This window comes from Drechmeria coniospora, chromosome 01, assembly GCF_001625195.1.
Source record: "Drechmeria coniospora strain ARSEF 6962 chromosome 01, whole genome shotgun sequence".
NCBI classification, from domain to species: Eukaryota; Fungi; Ascomycota; class Sordariomycetes; order Hypocreales; family Ophiocordycipitaceae; genus Drechmeria; species Drechmeria coniospora.
Window position 1 is genome coordinate 6,570,974 of NC_054389.1, and position 13,930 is coordinate 6,584,903.

At 56.0% G+C, this 13,930-nt stretch overlaps 6 protein-coding genes across 6 annotated transcripts; 3 read left to right on the forward strand and 3 right to left on the reverse strand.

Annotated features, from left to right (window-relative positions):
• Positions 1-986: 986 nt before the first annotated feature.
• DCS_01698 (cytochrome P450 monooxygenase) lies at positions 987-4,943 on the forward strand (the record flags this gene model as incomplete). The annotated part of the gene is made up of 10 exons (XM_040799030.1): positions 987-1,273; positions 1,328-1,596; positions 1,644-2,014; positions 2,071-2,198; positions 2,787-2,991; positions 3,415-3,842; positions 3,898-4,003; positions 4,058-4,177; positions 4,228-4,405; positions 4,483-4,943. The coding sequence occupies 10 exons, from the start codon at positions 987-989 to the stop codon at positions 4,941-4,943; spliced, it is 2,553 nt and encodes an 850-aa protein (XP_040659913.1).
• A 1,254-nt stretch (positions 4,944-6,197) lies between these two features.
• Positions 6,198-7,050, reverse strand: DCS_01699 (terpene cyclase; the record flags this gene model as incomplete). The annotated part of the gene is made up of 2 exons (XM_040799031.1): positions 6,198-6,411; positions 6,533-7,050. The coding sequence occupies 2 exons, from the start codon at positions 7,048-7,050 to the stop codon at positions 6,198-6,200; spliced, it is 732 nt and encodes a 243-aa protein (XP_040659914.1).
• Positions 7,051-7,438: 388 nt separating this feature from the next.
• Positions 7,439-8,555, forward strand: DCS_01700 (prenyl transferase; the record flags this gene model as incomplete). The annotated part of the gene is made up of 2 exons (XM_040799032.1): positions 7,439-8,154; positions 8,225-8,555. The coding sequence occupies 2 exons, from the start codon at positions 7,439-7,441 to the stop codon at positions 8,553-8,555; spliced, it is 1,047 nt and encodes a 348-aa protein (XP_040659915.1).
• A 125-nt stretch (positions 8,556-8,680) lies between these two features.
• DCS_01701 (uncharacterized protein) lies at positions 8,681-9,522 on the reverse strand (the record flags this gene model as incomplete). The annotated part of the gene is made up of 2 exons (XM_040799033.1): positions 8,681-9,206; positions 9,260-9,522. The coding sequence occupies 2 exons, from the start codon at positions 9,520-9,522 to the stop codon at positions 8,681-8,683; spliced, it is 789 nt and encodes a 262-aa protein (XP_040659916.1).
• Positions 9,523-10,002: 480 nt separating this feature from the next.
• Positions 10,003-12,011, forward strand: DCS_01702 (uncharacterized protein; the record flags this gene model as incomplete). The annotated part of the gene is made up of 7 exons (XM_040799034.1): positions 10,003-10,245; positions 10,305-10,424; positions 10,510-10,708; positions 10,801-10,909; positions 10,994-11,452; positions 11,500-11,504; positions 11,575-12,011. The coding sequence occupies 7 exons, from the start codon at positions 10,003-10,005 to the stop codon at positions 12,009-12,011; spliced, it is 1,572 nt and encodes a 523-aa protein (XP_040659917.1).
• Positions 12,012-12,324: 313 nt separating this feature from the next.
• Positions 12,325-13,833, reverse strand: DCS_01703 (uncharacterized protein; the record flags this gene model as incomplete). Its single annotated transcript, XM_040799035.1, has 3 exons — positions 12,325-13,117; positions 13,201-13,415; positions 13,474-13,833. 3 exons carry the CDS (start codon positions 13,831-13,833, stop codon positions 12,325-12,327), a joined length of 1,368 nt encoding a protein of 455 aa, XP_040659918.1.
• Positions 13,834-13,930: the final 97 nt, after the last annotated feature.

Genomic DNA, 13,930 nt, shown 5'->3' on the forward strand with positions numbered 1-13,930 from the left:
TCCGTTACCACTTCGAGTCTTAGTACATGCACCAAGTCAGGACAGGGGGACTTGGCAGTCACGTGGCGCAGTATGCCAGTGCACGTGAGAGAAAGCCAAGGAATCTCGCCAAGGAGTTCTTTCATTGATCTGAATGACGACTCTTGCTGTTCCTTCATCTTCACTCTGGTGTCCTCATCTGGCGCTTCCGCTCCTCAGCTTGGGCGTGTCCGTATCATTAGCCTCGAGTGGCCCCGCTGCCAGGATCCTGCTTCTCCAGACTTCGGCCCACGGTTGGATGGACGGAAAGGCCAATGACAACTGGTGCGTTGCATCAAAACAGTTCATTCGCCGATGCTGATACCGACAACAGCACCGCAGCACATATCAATCACGTACACGTAAGTCGCTGCAACTGCGTTCGAGTTGACGTGTCGTCTTCGATTGCTTGCTGCGAAGGTCTCGTCATCATCGTACGACACGACCTCCAGTTCAGCTGCCACACGGAGCGGAAGGCCGTCACAGCTGCGAAGCGGACCGATATTCAGTGGTTGCATTATCTGTCCCGGAGACTGCCCGAGGCGGTACCGTCAACCGTTTCCGTAACGGCCTCGGCTCTAGTCGAGTTACATGGGAGAATGCAACCGGCTCCATCCCGCCGTACAGGGCCAGCACTTGGGCCGTCCCAATTCCAAAGGCTCCGCTTTGCAAGCCTACATGGCACATGCAGATCTACTCCCCAATCTTTTCGGCGACCTCATGGAGATTGCATGTCATGAAAGCGAACAGACGCGACTGCACCGGACCGGACCGGACCGAGAAGCCCCGGACCAGACGGGACGAGGCTGGCATTTCCATTCGAGCACTTTTTCCTATTAGTACTCAACGTTGAGAATCGCGCACGGTTTGGCTGTGACAAACACTAACTTGATTCTGCTGCCTCTAGTAATACTGGATTTGTTCGTCCAAGTCGCGCAGCTCCGCTCCATCTTGAGTTTTCCGCCAATATGTCAGAGTTCAAAGTCTTGATTGTCGGAGGTTCTGTGGCGGGCCTTACACTTGCCCACTGCCTTGAGAAACTCGACATTCGATACGAGATTCTCGAAAAACATGATGAGATTGCCCCCCAAGTCGGAGCCTCGGTGGGGATCATGCCAAATGGCGCTCTCATCCTTGACCAGCTCGGCTTGTTTGATGACATCGAGAGTGTGATTGAACCGCTAGAAATGGCGAAAATCCGGTACCCTGACGGATTCTACTTCAAGAGCGAGTACCCCTTGACTATGAGAGCTTAGTATGCATCTCCTGCTCCGTGGTCGACGCGCCTCACTTCCACTAAATACCTTAGTTTTGGATATCCGATATCCTTCCTTGAACGGCAGAAGTTCCTTTCCATACTCTACAGCAAGCTTCATCACAAAGATCGAGTTCACACTGGCCAGAAAGTCTTGTCGGTGCGAGATTGTGGATCTCACGCCGTCATGAAGACGGCTGACACCGAGTACACGGGACACTTGGTCGTCGGAGCTGACGGCGTTCACAGCATCGTCAGATCCGAGCTGTGGAAATTGGCCAACAAATTCAAGGCTGGAACGTTTCAAGAAGATGAGAAGAATGGTTAGTTTGCTCGCCAAGCGAAGATTTCGCTGACCCATCCCGTACAGCCCTCAAAGTCGAGTACGCCTGCATATATGGCATCTCCACCCGCGTCCCAGGGGTCAAGGACGGAGTCCAGTTGAGTCTCATATCCCGTGGTGTCACGATTCACATCTTCAACGGCACAAACTGCAAAGTCTTCTGGTTCGTCATCGTCAGGTTGGAGAAGAACGATGTCGGCAGTGACAGGCCGCGGTACGACGATATGCATGCCCGCAAGATTTGCGACAGCCTCCAGCGGGAGAAGGTTGATGCCGACCTGACCTTTGGCGACGTGTGGGTGAACTGTGACATATTTAAAATGACTCCTCTAGAAGAGGGCCTGTACGAGAGGTGGCATTTTGGCCGTCTATTCTGCATAGGAGATGCAGTCCACAAGGTGAATGAGCACGGTAGGCCACCAGTACGGTGAGCGCCAAAGGCTGACGAGTACAGTTGACTCCCAACCTTGGCCAGGGTGCCAACCTGGCCATAGAGGATGCCGCGGCCCTCGCGAACGCGCTGTGCAAGGCCAACCTCGGAGAGGCCATGCTCGAGGCCGCCTCGATGGAACGGTTGACACGGTCAGTCAATGAGAGGAGATTGCCCGCGGCGCAGAAAACGTGCAGCGTATCAGAGTTCATCACCCGCATGCAAGCTGGTGAAACTATGCTGCAGCGCGTCTTTGGGAGATATGTGCTCCCGGCCTTGCATGACATCCCGGCGGGTTCATCGGCCAGCCTCATCAGCGGCTCCGAACGACTCGACTTTATCCCTCTGCCTGCACGAATTGAAAATAAGAGACATTTTTGGTGGATACTATTCAAGAGCATGAGGGGATTTGTGCCGAAATGTCACATAATGATGATTGCTTGCATGGGCGCGATGATGTCGTGGTGGGCAACATGGATGTGGACGTACCTTACATAGGCAATACTGGTCAATACTACGCTGCATCATTCTTTCAGCTATCACTTTGACAGCATATAGTAATGGATACGTTTAAATTCATTTAATCAGTGGGTCTCACCGTCGCCTGCACCGTTCCAGCCGGTTCAGTCTATCAACCCCCATGCTCTTTACCCCCTAGAACGTGTTGTGTAATATGGACGATGCGTACTAGGGACGACACCCCGGAGACTGTTTCCTACTGTCACATTTCACTGATACAGATGGGTCAAGTGGAAGAAGACAATACTGGACGTGATCCCAAGCTGCGTTTTGTTTGTTCGCAATCTGCCCTTGCAGCATCATCAGAACATCACCATGTTATCTGAACACGTCCTAGACTTGGGGGGAGTTTGGCCCAAGATATGGCTAGCGGGGGGCATCATTGCTGCCGTTGCTTTCATTCGGCACTTCGACTACGAAAAGAAGGTAGGGATAATAGTATGGAACGATGGAATTGCAAGGAAGTTGGTGTTGACGGCAGTAGGTTGACATTCCGGTTGTTGGCCCTGGAACTCGGATGACGAAATGGCTAGCCGCGTTGCATAACGTGTGGTTTGCGCGTGAATCCGTCCATGAGGGTTACAAGATGGTACGATATGAAAATAATCCGTTTCGCTGATGGTCAAACGATGGTGTACTCTGCTTACATGTGCGCGAAGCATGGCAAGTTTGCCTTTCAGATCCCAACGATGACGCGGATGGATGTATTTCTATGCGACAGACAAATGACACGCGAGTATTATTCACTCGATGAAGACCACATGTCTTTTAGAGCTGTCATGTCCGAAGTGGGTGAACAAAATATCGTCTGGTCGATTTTCTGGCGATCGCAGCTTACACGATCCATAGGAGCTTCAGTTCAAGTGGCTACTTCCCGGACAGCATCATCTTGTCGAGAGGATTCCAAATTCGGTCATTGCAAAGGCGCTGAGCTGGCAAAGATCGCGGGCAAGCAACCCCGATGACGCATTCTTTCGAGAATTTTCGGGCGAGTTTCTGCAGAGCTTCGACGAGGAGGTGCAGGCCATTGGAGCGCAACGACAGTTATTTCGTGTACCATTCTTCTCCCATGCGGCCGACGTCACGGCTAGCTCGGGGCGGATTGCAGTTCCTTGCTTCCCCATGGCGTTAAAGGTAATTGCGAGGCTGACAACAAAGTCATTGTTTGGCGCCCCCCTGTGCCGAGATGGAAAATTTCTAGAGCTGTGCTGTCACTTTGGGAGTGCAGTTCCGCGTGATGCCGCCATCCTGCGCTGCTTTCCTGAGTTCTCACGACGGTGCGTCAAATTGCCTGGTTAGCGTATTGTGTCACATCCTGACTGTGTCCCCAAGCTTTATCGCCCCCTTTATGGCTGCTCCTCGCGGCGTGCACGATCTACAGACGGCCGTATGCGGAGAGATCAAGGCCAGACGACAACGGGACAAGAATCCGTTAAAGGTAAGTACTTGATTTCACCACATCAAGCGACCTATTCCATACTGACGCAAGCAGGATCTTCTCGACTACTCGATGAAATGGGTGGAAGAACACCCGGAAAATGGATGGGAGGATTGCCATATTGCGGAAATGATGTCCAACACTGTTTTCGCCGCCCTGCACACTTCCAGCCAGGTAGCTTGTTCCTATGTCAGTGAAGCCTGTCCAGGGCTTACCAGATGTAGTTGGTGGTTCACGTTATCTTCGAGATTGCTACTCGGCCAGACTACTTGGCCCCCCTTCGCGAGGAAATCAAGAAATGCTTCGCAGAGCACGGGGATGGCACCAAGGCGGCTATCGACAAAATGTATAAAATGGACAGCTTCATCAAGGAGACGCAGAGGTGCAACCCCCTAGACGCATGTAAGTACATCTCTCCAAGCGTACCTCAAATCATATCCTCTCCTTTTCACCAGCGTCTTGACGTTAAACTCTGGCAGCTGCACTTGCGAGGCTCGTCTTGAAGCCGTACACATTCACCAACGGGCTGCACGTGCCAGCTGGCTGCTTCATCTTTACACCCAACTCACCGCTGTTCGAGGACGAGCAGTATTACAGCAATCCTCAAGTCTTTGATGGCATGCGTTTTGCGCGGATGCGTGAGCATGAAAGCACGCGAGCAGCGAGTCCATTTACGGCGACGAGTGAGCATAGCATGCACTTTGGTATGGGTCGCCATGCTTGCCCCGGCCGCTTCATGGTCTCGGACGAGGTCAAACTCGTTCTCGTCCACCTTCTCACCCACTTTGACTTTGCCATAGAGAACAATGGTCCACGGCCGCGGAACGTCGCATTTGGGAAGTTTATGCTGCCCGACATGGGGGCGAAGATTTGGCTGCGCCGGTTGGCATGCGACGGGGGGGATTGTGCCTCGGGGAACGGCGATGACTCATGTGCCTGATGCTGCCAGGTTTGGGACTGATTCCGTGTCTCGATTATTACGAAGTAGAGGGAACTGTTGGCTAGGCTGTCCCACTTTTGCACCTTGGTTTGTGATACGTCTGCGATACACCGCAGCGATCCTACTCGCATACGACACCGATGGGCATGTGTGGCACAAGAAATCACCTTTCAAGATGCGGTGTCCATCGGCAGACGACAAGATGTGCCTCCTGAGACATGCCATTTTTGGCCCGACGATGCGCGCATGGCGCAACATCTAACCCCTGGATCTGCATTTCTGGTTGGCTGGGGCAGGGGTTTTCAGCAGCTCGCCTGTTGGCCCTTTGTAGACACGCGGCCATCGTCGCCCTCGCCGCCAGCTTGCCTGATCTACTGCCGTCTCGTCAGACTTTTCAGGTGTCCCAGATCTGAGCCCATCGTCCGATCACTGCCCAACGGATGAAGTGGCTGGCGTCATTGGCTCGTCAAGCCTTCACCATTGGACAGCCATCATGTGCCGAGAGGCCGCCTAATCAAAAAGATGGCACTGATGCGGATCGATGAACAGGGCTTACGTGGGGGAGATATTGGGCTGAGCACCTTATCTTCGGCGAACCAGTTGTTGCCTATGTTGCAGCAGCCAATGCCTGTACTGCCAGAGGCCGAAATTAGTTCCGATGCAACTTGGACAGCCAACCTGACGTAGCTGTGCGGGCGCCAATATAGTACATACATTAATGAGGCAAGCATTCCGTACAGCAAGTGCACTAGTGCATAGGAGAAAATGCCCAGTGCCAGTCAGCCCAGAGTCACATGCGGGATCGCTATTGATAGCGGGAACGGTACCGCGCGCTCGCGTGTGTGAACCAATCTCATCCCGTACGCCCGGGTGGGCGGAGCGGGGACTCCGGAGCCGCCTGTCGGGCGCCCCCCGGAGGGGACTCCCCAATATTTCCCAAAGGGGGAATGACAAGTCCGGGGTTCCACTTTTTCCACAGGACGTCAAAACAACATCGTACACCCAGTACTGCGATATGGCGTGTAAGTATGATGTAGTAAGTAGTACGTAGAGAGATACTGGAATGAGGTGCCTGATGTGGATGGAGCTTCGCGTAGTTGGAAGAAAGTATGGAGAAGTTGGCAGGCTAGGTAGGAATAGTGAGGAAATTACGAAGAGGCAGGCAGCGACATTAGGCACAGCTTGAATCTGGGGGGTTCTTGAACGAAAGTTTAATGACGTCTTCGTAAAAGATTCTCTTGCCAGTTCACTAGTTCACTCCACCTTGAGCCGGCCCTTTGTCGACACGTCGGTCTCAGCCTGCAACACCAGAAAGAGACATACGCCATAGGTCAGGTCGAAGAGGAGAAAGGTGGCCAAGCTCCAGAGCACTAGCGGACTCGCTAGCCACCCAAACGCTTCCGGCCAGTACCGCCATCGGAGGGAAGCGAAGCCAACGGTGCAGCAGGAGCCGAGAAAGCGACTCAGCCTTCGAACAACACGTCAGTAGTCGGCGTTGGGGGCTGTGCGGGTCACAGATGGAAGGAAAGGTGGCAAAGCATGATGTGACGGCGGCAAGGGAGAGCGGGGCAGTTGCGTGCGGAACTCACCACAGTGTCACCGATGTGCCTCTGGTACTGTTTCGCTGCAGCAGCTGACAAAGGCCGCCGACGCTCAACGTGAGCTGGCAGATGACGGCACCCCACGAGTAAGCTAGGGCAGGTCCAATCTCGGCCGCGAGCGCAACGTGGCCGGCGAAGCACAGCATGGCACCGGCGGCGAAGATGAGGGGTGTGTGGTTGGCAACCAGGGGCGAGTGGCCCCATTCGGCTCTGGCGGCGCGCGTCGCGGCCACCATGATGACCAAGTTGAGTGTCACGCCGGCGGCGAAGACGGCGAGCTCGACCTTGTTGGCCGACGGGTAAACGAAGGTGTAGACGAGCTCCCAGCCGATGTTGTTGCAGAGCGGGATGATTCCCATGCTGTACGTCTTGCCCTCGTACGAGGCTCGGATCATGGCGCCGTAGTTGATGAGCCAGCCGACACCCATGAAGGCCACGAACGTGTCGGCGAGCCACTGAATCTCCTGGTAGGCCGGTGGGGGGGGCTGATGGTTGAATCCGTCCATGCTGATCTTATGTACTTTTGAGTGATTTCGTCCTCCACCTCCGGCCCAGTACACTCGAGCAACTGGAGGAAGGGGTGTGCTACTTTTTATATCTTCCGTCGGCAAATCACACTCTGTCCTTGCCTAACTTTCTCTTTGCCGGAGGGGAGAAGATGGTTTGATTTGATATCTCACCCATCATCAACTGGTCGGGGGTGCGGAGAGCCTGGACCGATTGCCCCTTTCCTTGGATACGGTGCTGCTATATCAGTACCCGGGGGCACCCACGTCCCCTTCGGTAGACCCAGGATAAATCAGACAATCTATCACGTCGCACCACCATCTGTCGTCGTGTCGTTACTTCCATCGTACCCTTAACAGGTTGCGTACCCCTATTCTCACGGTACTGATGGAATGGTTTGGAAAGCCCGTCGGCGTCGGCGTCGGCGTCGGCGTCGTTGACCTGGTCTTGCTTCTCGCCGCCATCTCCGTTGGATTTGTCGCCCGTGGCTTCCCCATCTTAACGCCATCGACGCGACCCAAGTCTATCCAGCAGTTCGGATACTGCCGCCGTGCGCCAGATGAGCCCCGCGACGGCGACAATGCCGACTGTCCGTACGAGTATCTCGTCCGGATATACGGTAGGCACCACTTTGCCTCCCTTGTCAATGAGTTTCAACCTGCTCTGAGAGTCGAGGACGCGACCAAGTATGATCTCGTACTCGACATCATGGACGCCGTTCACTTCGCCCTCATTCTCGTTGATGACATCTCAGACAATAGCAGCCAGCGCAAGAACCAACCTACGGCACATCTCATTTACGGCGCCTCTGAGACGGCCAATAGGGCCTACCTTGTCCTTACGGGCGTCATCAACCGCGCCTTGCGCGAGCGACCAGTGCTCGGCATTGCACTTCTCCAGGCCCTTGAGAGCATCCTCCAGGGTCAAGACCTGTCTCTCGTATGGCGTCGTGACGGTCTCCGTTCCTTTCGCTACGAGGGCATCGAGAGCCTCGCCGCCTACAAGAAGATGGCGGCCCTGAAGACAGGTACTCTGTTTGTCCTGATGGGAAGGCTGCTCCGTGACGGTGGAGATGATGACGATGACCTGCTCACACGCTTCGGGTAGGTCCGCCGTTCCACTCTCGTTTTACTGCGTCCTTGCCCTTCAGTCTTCTGGTGTTGACATGAGCAGTTGGTTTGCCCAGCTTCAAAACGACTGCAAGAATATTTACTCGCCAGAGTATGCGAGCCATAAGGGGGCCGTTGCCGAGGACCTGCGCAATGGCGAGCTATCGTATCCCATCGTACTTGCTCTCAATGACAAGAACAGCCGCCGAGTCATAGAACGTGCGCTGGAGTCGCACTCTGATGACGATGTCGAGGCAGCACTCGCGGCTTTGCAGTCGGAACCCGTCAAGGCTGCCTGCATGAAAGCGCTGAAGGAGGCGAGTATTGGCATGGATAAGCTTGTCCAGCTCTGGGGACGTCGTGAGCAGATGCAAGCCAGTTCCAAGAAGGACTGAAAGGAAGTAGCTCGTTCAACGCGGCGTCTTTTCTGTACTATCAGTCACCACAGATGGTTGCGTCTCCTCTAGAGCATAGTACCAAGTTCATAAATTGCTGTTTCATTTCGGGTACAACCTCGGCATCATCCGAGTTTTCGTTCCATGAAGTCTCGAAGGAGGATAACGGCAGCGCCTCCAGCGGCCGGTCCAGCGACCAAGCTGACGAGGAACATCCAAGTCAGCAGTCGTAGAGTCATGCGCCTGCCACGAGACTCCAGGGTGCGGCCGAGAAGGCCAGCCGTCATGAAAAAGCCGCTCGATGTGCCTGTCATCTCATTGATCTGCCTCAGCCGGGCCTCCCGTATGGCAGCGGCAGAGATACCATGGGCTGTGCGTGGCACACCAGCCAGGCTATTCATGACATGCAGCGGCGCAGCGTAAGAGCCCATTAATGCGGGAGCCCAAGTGGCCATCAGAGCCACGAAGAAGGCACCCAGGTGGGTAGCAGCAGAAAGATACAACATCGACGACAAAAAGAGTCGCCTTCTCTCCGATGTCCACTGCTGGCTTTGCTTATGTTGTCTGCCCCCAAGTATCCACAGGGAAACGAGAGGCATGGCTGCTGCAAAGCCGCAAAAGCATGAGCTAACGGCCAGCGCGGCGACGGTTCTTGTCACATGCATGAGTCTCGGTTCTTTGTCCGGTAGTGGATCGTAACCTACCGTAGGGGCTGTGATGCTTCGCAAAGCACAATGACAGTGAAGGGGATTAGTTGGCCGACGTAAAGAAAGGTGTGAAGGCAAAACCAAGGCCAGCTGTCCTGGATCGAGTCGATAGACACGCCTGTCAGTTCAACCCAACCATACTTGTGTGACCACCAGGCCTGAAGCGACGGGAGTTCCAACAGAGGATAGCCTTCTCTCGCTTTCCAGAGAATGCCAACGATAGCAACGTACTCCTGAACAAGCAGCCATATTGAAGACATGTTGGCGAGTCGAGTAAATAGGAAATGGAAAGAGGATAAGTGGTGTGCCGTGGAGTGAGAAATAAATGAGAAACACGAACGTGAGAAGCTGGATCGAGCGGCTCGGGGGGGGGGGGGGGGGGGGGTTCCCAAGCATTCGAAGCCATATATGTATGATTGTGCAGCTGCCCCTGGCTGGTACATGACAGAGGTTTAAGCCGAGGCCTGTAATCGAGCGCCAGTGCGGAACAGGGTCTGACCCTATCGATGCTGGCGTGGGTGGTTGCGATATGGCGCAGAGACACGGCTCGGCCTGCGGGCTCATGGCTATTCTCATCCTTAACGGCCATCCTCCTTCTTGTTCGTCTCCTCCTCCTCGTCAATACCCTCTCCTCGCTCGCTTCACCATCATCCATTCTTAATAATCCACCTCTCGTCCACATCCCATCTCCTTCACTGTACTTCGTCAAGGGGCGCCACAAGAGAACTAGAACGGCGATTATGAACGACACGGAAACAGGTCTACTCCATGAAGCACTCGCCAGGCTCCCCTTCAGTCTTCTTTGGAGCCATGCGATTGCCACGGCCCTTCTCCTGGCCGCCGGTGTCTGGATCCTCTGTCCTACCCCCGAGAGAGTTTCGGCCCCGTTCGTCGGCTTTGGTTACTCTTGGGAGCCGAAATTCTTCGCAAGATTGCGCTTTTCCTCCAGCGCATCCCTCATGATCCAGGAGGGATACTCTAAGGTATCCCTCTCGACTGTCGGTCATCCTGAGGGCTGCCACAATGTGCTTACATGACTCAGTGGAAAGATTCCATGTACAAGATCTGCCGGCAAGACGGCGACCTTGTGGTCCTGTCACGTAAATATGTCGACGAACTGAAGAGCTTGCCGGCCGAGCGGCTGAGCGCCATCGATGGTCTCGTTAAGGCATGCTCTCTCCGTTCGCATCATCCTTGCCCGTACTCGCCCCCCTCCAAAGCCGTTTCCTGTCTAACGTTCGGTTCAGAACTTTGGCGGTCGCTACAGCGGCATTGATATACTTTCCCAAAGCGATATCGGAACGCGGGCTATCCAAGTAAGGGCTCCGCCGGATCCGAAGGTCCTTGAAGCGATTGCTGAAGCGGAAGCAGACGAGAATCACACCCAATCTGAGCCGTCTGTCGGCGGCAATGAGAAACGAGCTCGAGTTTGCGCTTCAGAACGATGTACCCGACTGCCAAGGTAGACTCCGTGCCGGCGATAGTCCTGCCAATTGGCTGAAGCAAGCAAAATAGATTGGACATCCGTCTCAATCCAGCCCCTGATGCTGAAAATCATCGGCCGCATCACGAACCGGCTCTTCGTTGGGCTACCTCTCTGTCGCGACCCAGAATGGTTCGAAGCCGTCTCCGCCCATGCGCACAACGGTTCGTCTCTCCGGCCGTCTTCATTCCAGCGCACCGTGAGAAGCACTGACGCATGCCAGTAACGATAACACAAATTGCCATCAGGATCGTCCCTCCGTTCATCCGACCACTGCTGAACCTCCTTCTTCCGACCCGGTGGAGGTACGAGGCAGCGATTCGTCGCTGCCAGCGGCTTCTGGTCCCCGAGATCCTGCGGAGGCGCCTCCAGGGGAGCGAAGGCGGGTACGAGAAGCCGGACGACTTGCTTCAAGGCATCATGGACCTTTCGACGGACGATAATGGGGCGGAGAATGTGGCCCAGCGGCAAATCACCATCACGCTGGTGGCGGGTCACAGCACGGCCGCGGCGGGCTCCCACGCGCTCTTCGATCTCGTCGCGAGGCCGCGCTACGCCGAGGAAATTCGGGCCGAGGCCGAGGCCGAGGCTGAGGCCATGGGTGCCGAGAAATATTCGTCGAACAAGCTGTGGAAGTTGGACAGCTTCCTGCGCGAGTGCGTCCGCCGATACCCCGCTCCACGTGCCCCCTTGATGCGGAACTTTAGGTTGACCAAGCGATGGTGAGCAGATCGCAACGACACAACCCCCCTAGCCTTCGTACGTCTATCCGGCATGGTGGTGCCATGGTCTGTCCGTGCTGCAGGTGCGCAACGGCTAAGGAAAGCAGTGGGATTCCATCGCATCGTCCGGGATCCGGCCGGCATCACCCTTCACGACGGCGTCCAACTCCCGGTCGGGACGCATATCTGCGTCGCGCCATACTCCATTTCGAGCGATGCCGACATTGTAGAGAATCCCAACGACTTTGATGGGCTGCGATACTATCGGCAGCGGTGCGAAGACCCGGCCCATGCGATGCAGCACCAGCATGCGACGGCGGACAAGAGCCACATGCACTTTGGTTACGGCCCCTGGTCGTGCCCAGGTCGCTTCATGGCCTCGGACGAGCTCAAGATGATCCTCAGCACCTTGCTCGTGCGCTACGAGTTTCGCTTCCCGGGCGGCACGTCGCGGCCCGCCAACGGTCATGTTGACGAGTTTCCCTACGTCGAGCCCAGCACGGCGCTGCTGATGAGGCGTCGTCGGGACGTCGATGGCAGTTGACGGAGGTAGACATCCGTTATCCACAGCCGCTGCCTCCAAGACGGTGGCCTGTGGTCATCTCCGCCGAGACGGAAGGGTGAGCGACATAGGCATCGGACATCAGTCCATTTGGAACGAAGAAAAGATTCATGTTCCGCACATACTGTACGTGACATCCCTACCAGGGGCGACTGTTTGTAGGCGTACTTCCAGAAGGGCGCAGCAAGGAGAGAATGAAATGGTTCTTCCACCAAAGCTAGAGCCAAACCCGACTTGCCGAGTCTTTCGTGGCTGGCCGAATGACCGGGAGTCAGGTCCCCTCGCCGTGATGTTGTCATTCTTCGTCGGGGAACTGGTCCACAAAGCCGGTACCTCCGTCAAGGAGCTCCCGGGTGTTGAGGCGTACGCTCCAGCGGACAATATCGGAGTCGGGCCGTTCTCGAAAGGCATCGCCGTGGTCTCCGATGTCGCTGAGCTCCTTGACCGGCCCGGCCGGTCGGTAGTGGTGGAAGAGGCCCGGGGTGAGGGTAAGGCAGTTGTGCATGGCGCGGCCCTCGGTGCCCTCGCAAAAAAAGCGGAGGAGGATGTCGAAGGCGTCGGTGGGCGGCTTCTGGGCAATCTCGAACAGTATCTTCCGGGCGCCACTCTGGCTGACGGCGTAGCCGAGGGTGCAGACGCCCTCCTGCACGTGGTGGACGGCACGCGTGTGGTCGGGATACTTGTCCTTCAGGGTAAAGGGGGAGTTGAAGACCCAGAGGCTCTTCTTGGGCGCCACGGTCACGTCTCGACGATGGATGACCCGCCCTTTGGGGATATCGTTGCCGTCGAAGGGAAAGTGCATGCCGCAATGGCCAATCCACAGCACGTCCCAGTCGTCGCCGTACGGAGACGTTGTCGGGAGCAACGTCGCGGGGAGGTCTTCAAACGGGATGTCCTGAGGCGGCGGCGACGAATCCGACGACGGCCTCGGATACGTTGGGTCTGCGTAGTGGTGGGGGCTATCCCGCAGCGGCTGTAGCAGGGCGTTGCTGGCTCTGGCAAAGTCGCGTAGCTGGTCCTTCAGCCGGATGTCCCAGTCGACGTCGTCCTCGAGGATGAGCACCGACTCAAGGTTCCGCCGGACCACCCTGCTTCCACGTTAGCCTGCATCGGATCCGTTCGATGGCGACGCCACGGCATATCCATGACGGGACTCGCCGGCCGTGCATACTCCTGCATCGCATTCATGTGTCCGCGCCAGGATCCCAGGACGGCGCCCTGGAGATACTTCATCTCCTTGTTCTTCGGGATGGCTCTTCCCGCCACCTCGGACGCCACGACACCTTCTTTGAACTCGATTTGGAGGTTGCCGAGGGCGGCCGCGAGCGTTATGCCATCGCGACGGTCGGTTCGCGACGGCAGGCCGACCACGAAGACCTTTTCAAACTGCCCAGAGTCAGCAGCAGTCAGAGGGTGAAATTGTCAGCCAGTCTCTCCGACTCACGCCAAGTGTGCTGTTGCCGATGTCGTCGAGGAGCGAACGTTGCTGGCCGCTCCTCCCCATCGCCGGCCTCACCGCCGGCAACGGCAGTGGGGCAAGGACGATCAGCCGGTCGCGCCTGCTGTGAAGGAACACGATGATCAAGGTGACGAAAACGGCAAGGACGATGGAGATGGCCCGCTTGGCCGTTGCTGCCGTCTGAAGCATCATCGGCGACGCACTGTCGGGCCGGTTCAAGCAGTCGTTGCAAGGGAGATTGTGAGTAGAAAGAGGCACAATGGAGATGCCAAAAGAAAATGAACGGATTAACAGATCACAGAAGCTCTTCTCCTCGTCCTCCTTTTGACGCTGACGAGAGCACATTATTCGTCACTCACGAGGTCCTACGGGGTACCGGTACAACTACGGAGCAGATGACGAGTCTGTCTACATACTCCTATACCAACGTGCACTTGGGTGG